We start from the raw sequence: 8,670 nt of genomic DNA on the forward strand, positions 1-8,670 counted from the left end.
AGATGGTAGTGTTAAGAAAATTGTGGAAGAATCATGTACTTAATTTTATAATTGGTTTTGCCTCTGTCTGTCAGTGTGACCCTGACCAATGTAGAACAGGTTATTTGGTTAATGTGAGATGAAAACAGGAATGGCAGTCAGGAGCCCTGGATTCTAGCTTGGACTTTGCCTTTCCATTTTGGTGACAGTTTCTCATCTGTAAAAAGAGGATGTTTCAACAGATAAACATCTAATCAAGAGCTCCTACTGATTTTAAATCCTGATGTTATGATTTTTTTTCTTGCCATTATCTCATTTGTAACTACCAGCAACTTACCCTATGTTCCAAAAATAAATTATCTTGGCATATGGGTACCCAAGTGAAAGAATTTGGTGATTTTGCATGCAAAAACTTTGAGCAGTATAGTTTGTATATTTTTTTTTAACTTTAATTTCCATATCTTTACTGAACTTCAAACATAAGACCTTGAGATTTTGAAAAATTGAAGTACTGGTTTCAGAAAACATTAACAGGATTGATGAATACAAATCACCATTTGTTTCTGTTCTCCTTTGTGACTTTAAACCTCACAGTAATGTAGAATAGAACAAGTATTTGCTCTATCATTGTGGTTCAGTTTCATAATGAACTGATGGAATGTAAAGCAAGCTATGCCTAGCATAGCATCCCTGACATTTTAAAGACAGGTATTTGATTCCCTGAACTATCCTGAAACTTCTGGTTTTGTAGCCCAGCTCTGGCCAGTAGTAGGTAATCTCCTGGTTTTTAGAAAGGCTGTCCTACCATGAAACTGCAGAAACTGACACTAGGGAGCTCAGAGACCTAAACCTGACTTAACCACCCACAGTTCTTGAGATTATTTAGACTACTTAATACCATTCACTTACCTGTCAAAATTGACCTATAACTAACCCTTGACTTATAACTGTACTTTTATATCAATAAGGCCCGTTTTTTAAAGCTGCTGTTATATCATTTGTTTAAAAAAATTCATTCGTAATCAATGAGAAATTCACATAGCTCCATTAGCCCAAATATTGACTATGCTACTGATTATTAAAAATAATTTCTGTCTCTCCTTTTAACAACTATCTTTCTATACTGGTGATTTCCAAAGGAAATCACCTCTTAAGACCCTCTTGTCTTAAGTAGAGTCGGTTTGCAATAAGTTTTTTTGTTGTAGAAAACATACTCTTGTTTCTTGGTTGGTGAAAGCTGACCTGCTGATCAAATAGAGTAAGAATGGCTCCCAACTCCGTTTATAGATAGGCTGTCTCTGGTTTCCTGCAGAAGTAGGAAATGGGAATGCTCCATCTGGGACAGTTCAGGGAGCGCTTTCCAAAGCTGAGGTTAAGAGTGTACCATTTTTTGCCAAGCACTAAAGAGTCATAGGTAGAAACACGTCTGGATTCATTTGGTTTTGGTTACATAACCAAAGTTTCTAACCATGTGGAATTACATGAGAAAATAACCCTTGCTTTTCTTATGAATAATTTAGTAACTAAAATCACCTTCATACCCACTTGTACCCCTCTTAGCCAAGAAGGGAAACTAAGAGGGCTTAATTGCTGATTTTTTTTTTTTTTTTTTTTTTTGCAAGGACTATCCCACAAACTTATTAACTGCCATTTTGCTATTTTCTCACCCCATTGTACTAAAATACAGGTGAGAGGGAAAGCCTTTTGGAATAAACCTAAACATTCTTTAAATGATCCTTTGCAGGTTTTTCCAAGAAAAAATTACTTAAAATTGAGACATATAAGAATAAGCTTTCCAGCTTTTTTTTTTTTCTTTCGATGCTTTCATTTGTATCCTCTTTTTCTTAGGCCTTTGAACTGGCCACAGGTGACTATTTGTTTGAGCCTCATTCAGGGGAAGAGTACACTAGAGATGAAGGTAAGTCTCCTTAACCAAGGACATCTGTGCATGGTAGTAACACTTTCTAGATATGGTTAACCATTTGTTAGTACTGAAGTGCCTTACTCTTTTTAGTTGCTAAGTATTTCTATTAATCTATTAGAGGATTAGACAAAAGGCCCCAATTAGTTAAACTAAAACTTCTATTCGTTTTATCTTCCTTTCTGTATATATCAATTCGTTCTTTACCAAGTTTGAGTTTCCCTATTCATCAACTTTTTGCTCAGTTATGACTCCAACTTTATTTGAGAGTCAATAATTTTAATAAGCATACTAATTTTAATAAGCACATAGAGACCATAATTTATCCCTTGCTAAATTCCACAACATTTACAATTCTTTTTTTCCTCCTTTCTGAAAATTGAAGTCATAACTTTTTCTTTCTAAATGATAGAAAAATTTAAAATTCCCATTTAAACAAAAAATAACTTATTTCTGTTTTTTGATAGCTGAGGAAAAGCCCAGGTTATCAGTTGCTCCATTTGAGAGGCATTGGAAGTAGACAACTGTGTCAGTCAGATTTTTCCTCTCATAATATCATTCACATAACTAGATGTCAACTCAATAATTTCAATGACAAAATGACTGAAGAGATTTTTACCTTATTTATTATACAATTTAGGCAGCTTTTATTTTGTTTGCAGAATTAATGAGTTTTATCTTGAAAGAGCACTAGCAATATAGCATCCCAGTGGTGAAAGTATGTCCTTTACTTTCTCTGCTTTCCTTGCTTCTTTAGGAAATCAGGTTTTGTGCTCTGTGGAACCAGGAATACTCTCTGTTTCCCAAACTTTGGTTCCCTGGAATATTAATAGGCAATGTTAGTAGGCTTGCTAATATTCCTAACAAATTCAGTTTGGAAAATGCTTTGATGAGTCCCATAGCCAAATGCCTGTTTGGGTAGACACATTTTGGACGTATTTTGCATACATAAGGCCCTTGTAAGAAGGTATTTTAATTACCACCCATGTATACACTTGATTTTCCCTGTTCTCTGCTTACCCTTCTGGATTGCAAATTCGGGGCTATAGGATTACAGTGTTGTGAAAATTCCCCACTATATCTGTGTTTGAAAGGGAGATTGATTTTTTTCCCCTTTATTTCTCTAGACTTACTGAACACATACGGTGCCTAGAATTACACTAAGTCAGGACCCTATGTTACCCATTGAAATGCGTGTGAAAAGTCCTAAATAAGGAAACAAGGGCAAACTATCTACCCTAGATATCGAGATCCTTATTTATTCCCTTCTGTACCAGTTAATGCTAATAGTTCTTAGGTCAAACCTCAAACTCCTATGCTGTTCTATTGCATTTTGTCCTGTTAAGAGCAGGAAAAAGCAAACTTTTATACCCAGGCTAGTGTATGCAATGTTTGTTACAAAACACTTGGAATATAATACTTGATAATTTTGCCTGTCAAGTACATCAATCCTGTGACTGATTGATATGCCAGAGATAGATTGCTGGAATTAAATGTGAAATAACAATTTCAAATGAAAAGTAATTCCTTGGTATAGGAAAAATATTAAAAGAACTAATACTTCATTTGGAAGTTTTCAGTAAGAAAAACTTTGGGTTCACTTATTCCTTGATAATTCTCTCACTTTGGTCATTGTTATTAGTAATTCATACAAAGACATTTATTTGCAGTTCCTGCTTAAAATAGGCAGAAATCAGACAAGTACTTGTTTGATAAACCATAAATTCATTCAACACTGCCCAAAGGTTATAGTAGATTCATGAATGAAATGATACCACTGGGCCCTTTCTACATGCAAAGGGGATACGATCTCAGACTTTCATAAATCCCCAGATATATGGATGCCTCTAGCACGTTATTTCCCCTATAGGATACATAATTGGAGGTTTTTAAGTAACTCCTTTTGACCCTTAGTGATTCTTTAACTACCGGATTAAAGTCTATTTACTAAGCTTTTTTTTTTTGGCTAGGAGCCATCACTTTTTAAAACCTCTTCATTTTCTTAATTTCTTTCGCCTGCAGAGTAAAGAGGGCAGTAGAGCTCTTGTAGGTGTGGGAGCTGACTAGTCCCAGACTCCTACCCTGCTGACAGACTCCACCTGACCCTCACTGTGCTCACAGTCCATACTAAGACTGTGGCAATTGCAAGTCACTGCATGAGGTGGACATTTAAGTGAACTACAGATAGTCAAGTGGCTATACTTCAAAAAATTTGTGCTATTTTTTACTTAAAGAGTCTGCTTTAAAGAAAAAAGGAAGCTCTGGACTAGACAGCTAAACAACTCTTACTGAAGGGAACAGAAGCAAAGATGTAGTTTTTCATTTGAGTTCTAGCTCTTATTCTGAGGCTCCATTTTCTCATCTTCAAAATGAGATATTGTTTGTTGGCCTGTTTTATACTGTGCTTGTGAGAACTCAAATAGTAATATGGAAGTGCTTGAACCATCATGAACATTCTTATATCAAGTGATATTACTGCTTAAAGCCCAGAACAATAATAAATAACAGTTCTAGAATGTCTAAAACATACTAGTATTTTTTTAACCTATGTGAACCTAGATACACAGATAAAATAGAAATAAAGATGTAGATATGACTCCAGAATTTAGAATGAGACTTACCAGCTATACCATCAGGTAACCAACCACCTGAAACAATTCTTGGCCTTCCCAGTCTCCCCTTGAGTATCCTTGGTTCTGTTTGTAGTTGATTTTAACAACTAGTCCTTCAAAAAGCTATTCATAGAAGAAACCTCTTTTAAAGCTTGTCCTTGATCCTGTTCTTCTCACCCTTCTATTTTAGACCACATTGCGCATATTATAGAGCTGATAGGCAGAATTCCAAGACGCTTTGCCCTCAGTGGGAAATATTCACAGGACTTCTTCAGTCGCAGAGGTAGTATTGTTAACATTAGTTTCCATCTAGGCCCCAGGGATACTTCAGGAAGCAGAGCATTCACACCAAGATTGTGTTTAGTTTTAGTTATCACTCAAGTCCCACTGGAGTGGGTACCTTATTTTTATGGATTTCTGGATTCTCCATTAGATGGATAGAGTCTTCCTCTTCCCATTTAGAACACAAAGCAAGCCTGAGATGCTTTACAAAGAGGTGTGCATGCTACTCTTTCTGCCAATGTTTAGAGCTTCAGTTGTTACTCCTGTTATGTATGTCTTTTTTTTCCCCTCTTAAAATGTTTGAAACATACAGATCACATTGCATTGATCATAGAACTTCTGGGGAAGGTGCCTCGCAAGCTCATTGTGGCAGGAAAATATTCCAAGGAATTTTTCACCAAAAAAGGTAAAATAAATGTGTCTGTTCCCTGGCATCAAAGGGCAAAAGTTTTTAAAAATGAAGAGGGGTAAGTATAGCTGGGTTCCCAACACCTAAAGAAGAATGGTCATGAATGTTAAACTCTGGCTTACCAGAGAGGTAGAATAGTGTGATCAGGAGCAGAGAATGGAGCCAGATTGTCTGGGTTCAAATCCCAGCTGCTCCACTAGCTATGTAACCTTGACACAACACAAAGCGCCTCTGTGCCTCGCTCTGCACATTTCTAAATGACGATAATAATAAATTAGGGGGTGTGTGTGTGGTGTCTGGCAACATAGTTGGTTGTTGATTACTCCTACAGCACTTCTGAGAGATGGGCAAATTTTTGCTGGTATTTAGTTTAAGAACCATGTCTCTACCAATAGGCAAGTGAGTTTAGTTTAAGCTTCTTAAGGGCAGAGATGAATTCCCACTCACCTTTGTATCCCAGGTGATTGATAACCAACAAGGTCGCTTAAGCACATCAGTCAGACAACTCTTACTGAAGGGAACAGAAGCAAAGATAAAGCTTTTCACCTCAGATTTTTTATTTGATATATGTCAATACATCTGAATATGTATTTCTTACACATTCCCAGTAAAAACTTAAAAGCTGAAATGTGAAAAACTGACCTAGAAGAGACTAGAAAACTGTTTTTTCCCCCATTATTCCCTCGTTCCCTTTTTTGTCACAGCCTTTACACTAGTGCTAAGAAAAGTCATTTTTCTCAACCCTTAATAGCAAGCATCCTAAGGATGGAGTTGGATCTTGGTTAAGGGCTTCATAAGAGTTCTTCGTTATTTGCAAAGTCAAACTAAGGCATATTTTTACTAAGTGGAAAATTAAATAGGCATTCACCGTCCACAGATAAGACTTCAAATGAGTGCCAAATATGAAAAAACTTGAAAGAAGCATTTGCCCTCATAAACCACTGATAATTAACTATCTTTGAAGCGAAAATTAAATTGACACTCCAGAATAGTATGATGTGTGATACTGCTGTATCTGAAGGCTGTATGGAGTTTGTTCTTTAGGTTTTGTTGCCTTTATACATGTTTAGCATGGTTTTAACTCTATTGTTAAATGACTGCCTCACTTTAAAGCAACATTTATAAGACATTTATCGAGCCAAAAAAGAGTATAAACAAATTGCTCTTGGTATGTGCTGATAAACTGTTTCTGAATACCGTATGAGGGCATATTGAGTATAAGACATTTAATATCCATTTTAGTGAATATCTAGTTCCTGATAGATCTACCCAATTCACTCAGAGAAAACAAATCATCTTAAATTTTGAAGCCCTCAAAAACATAGAGATGCTTCTTTCCAAGGAGTATGTTAGAGAAGAGGTGTTTTGTGAATGGAAAAGAAATAGATTCTGATAGCAAAATTTGATTCTTTAGATATGCCTGGATTAGTTCCTGGATTTCCACAAGAGGATCTTGTCACTTGTCAATGTTGGTCAGTTGCTTTTGTACTGTCTTCACCACAGGTGACCTGAAACACATCACAAAGCTGAAACCCTGGGGCCTTTTTGAGGTTCTAGTGGAGAAATATGAGTGGTCTCAGGAAGAGGCAGCTGGCTTCACGGATTTCTTACTGCCCATGTTGGAGCTGATTCCCGAGAAGAGAGCCACCGCCGCCGAGTGTCTCCAGCACCCCTGGCTCAACTCCTAAGCCCCTGCCCAACACCGCAGCAGAGATCACACACTGACCCTCCGCCCTCCCCAGCATTTATTTCCCTCTTCCTTTTTCAGGCTGAAGCTCTTTCTTCAAGGGTTTCTAGATTTTTTTTTTTTAATCCAGCATGTTCACTTGGGTTTGCTTATATGACCCTGTGGAGATCCCCACAGCCATTGGGCATCCTCGGTGAATTTGGCCTTGGTTGGGCTCTGCCAAAGACTAACGAACTGAAATGTAAAACAGCTTATTGCCCTGTACCCTTGCCTTTCCATCAGGACATCCTTTTAAACTTTAAACATCCTTTTTAAAAAGAGCTTTGAAAATGTATGAGCCCATTCACTGACTCTAAGAGTCAACTTTTCTAGTGCTTATCCCATTGGTAGCATAAGGATGAGGAGAAGGGAAGAATGTTAATTCCTTGTGCAGCAGAGACATTAAACTTGCTGTATCCAGGCTGTATCATCTTCCTGGATTGTTTCTGTTACTCTCTATGTTCACATTTTTCCCTGAAACTTAAGCTACTATCTTTTTTAATAGGCTGTATAAACACCAAATGTGTGTATCATTTTATCACTGTTCAAAGCAACATCAAATTCCTTTCATCTTTAATAATGTCAGGTTCCTTTACTGCAGTCTAATTAGTGATGGAAGCAAAATTAGAACCACTGAAAAGCAGTTTCTTCAGAACCACAGGTGTTTAGCAAGCAGTGCTTTCCTACGTGTCTTCTGTCACCCTGGGAGCACAGTTATTTTGATCGGCTTTTTTCTTTTTTTGTTTGTTTGTTTGTTTGTTTCTATTTTTTTTAATCCTGGTTGTCACTTTTTTCATTGCATTTGAATTTGTTGCCCTGTAACTAAAGAATTCAAGGTAACTAGAAAGGAGATCTGGGTTTCAGAGCTTTCCCATCTAAGAAGAAATGTCCCAGAGCTCTTGACTCCTTTCCAAACAGTCCCCTAACTTTATTTATAAATAACTTTTTTTTCTCTTTGCCCAGGATTTTGGCTTTGAAGCAGTTTCCCTTTGTGACTTTATGTTTTTTCATTTTCTCAGAGGCTTAGAGTCTTACATGAAACCCCAGGATAAAAGAACCACGGGGAGGGGTGGGGTGGCATTTTTTTGTGGGGGGGGGGTGGCTTTTAAGATTAGCCATTCTCTGCTGCTATTTCCTTGTATAATATAAGTTTTTAACCTCAATTTTGAGATGATTGAGATGTACTTGAGAATCGTTTTTTGGGTTTTTTTGTTTTTTTTTAATGAGAAAGGCTTTGTAAATCTTATTTAGGATGGGCCTCTCCTAGACTTGCTCTAGATGTTACTTACTCCTCTGGTCATATTGAAAAGCAAAAGTGGGGCAGGATTGGAGTCACAGCTGCTTGCTCAGAACGGACCAAGTGGGCCTTGGAAATTACAGCATTCTCCAGAAGTGGTTGTAGGACTCTTAATTTACAGAAAGCCAAGGAGGTGCATCTTGAGGCCCTATAACAAAGCTCCCAATGAGACTGTTGGGTAGCCAGTTTTCTATATGGGGTATTGGAATCTAGTTTCTCTTATTTCTCCACCAACAATGGCAAAGGAAAAAGTGGTGCCATTGTGCAATCCATTTAACTGATAAACGCATTGCCATGAGTAACTATGGCCAGCTGTTCTTCAGATCCTTAATTGAGTACTCTTGAAATCAGACATGTTCCTGTAGAAAGAATTTTAAGACAGGCTACACACCTATCAAGAATAAAGAGAATAGATTGTATCAAACAACGGCAGGGAAATCCTTC

General features: G+C 37.2%; 1 protein-coding gene across 1 annotated transcript in view; it reads left to right on the forward strand.

Annotated features, from left to right (window-relative positions):
* Positions 1-8,000, forward strand: part of SRPK1 (SRSF protein kinase 1) — a 155,721-nt gene extending 147,721 nt beyond the window's left edge. The window contains 3 exon segments of the mRNA XM_037842409.1: positions 1,828-1,897; positions 5,108-5,200; positions 6,707-8,000. Of these exon segments, the coding sequence (XP_037698337.1) occupies positions 1,828-1,897; positions 5,108-5,200; positions 6,707-6,891 (348 nt within the window). The 3' untranslated portion in view covers positions 6,892-8,000.
* Positions 8,001-8,670: the final 670 nt, after the last annotated feature.

The sequence above is a fragment of the Choloepus didactylus genome, chromosome 7 (assembly GCF_015220235.1).
Source record: "Choloepus didactylus isolate mChoDid1 chromosome 7, mChoDid1.pri, whole genome shotgun sequence".
In the NCBI taxonomy this organism is placed as follows: Eukaryota; Metazoa; Chordata; class Mammalia; order Pilosa; family Megalonychidae; genus Choloepus; species Choloepus didactylus.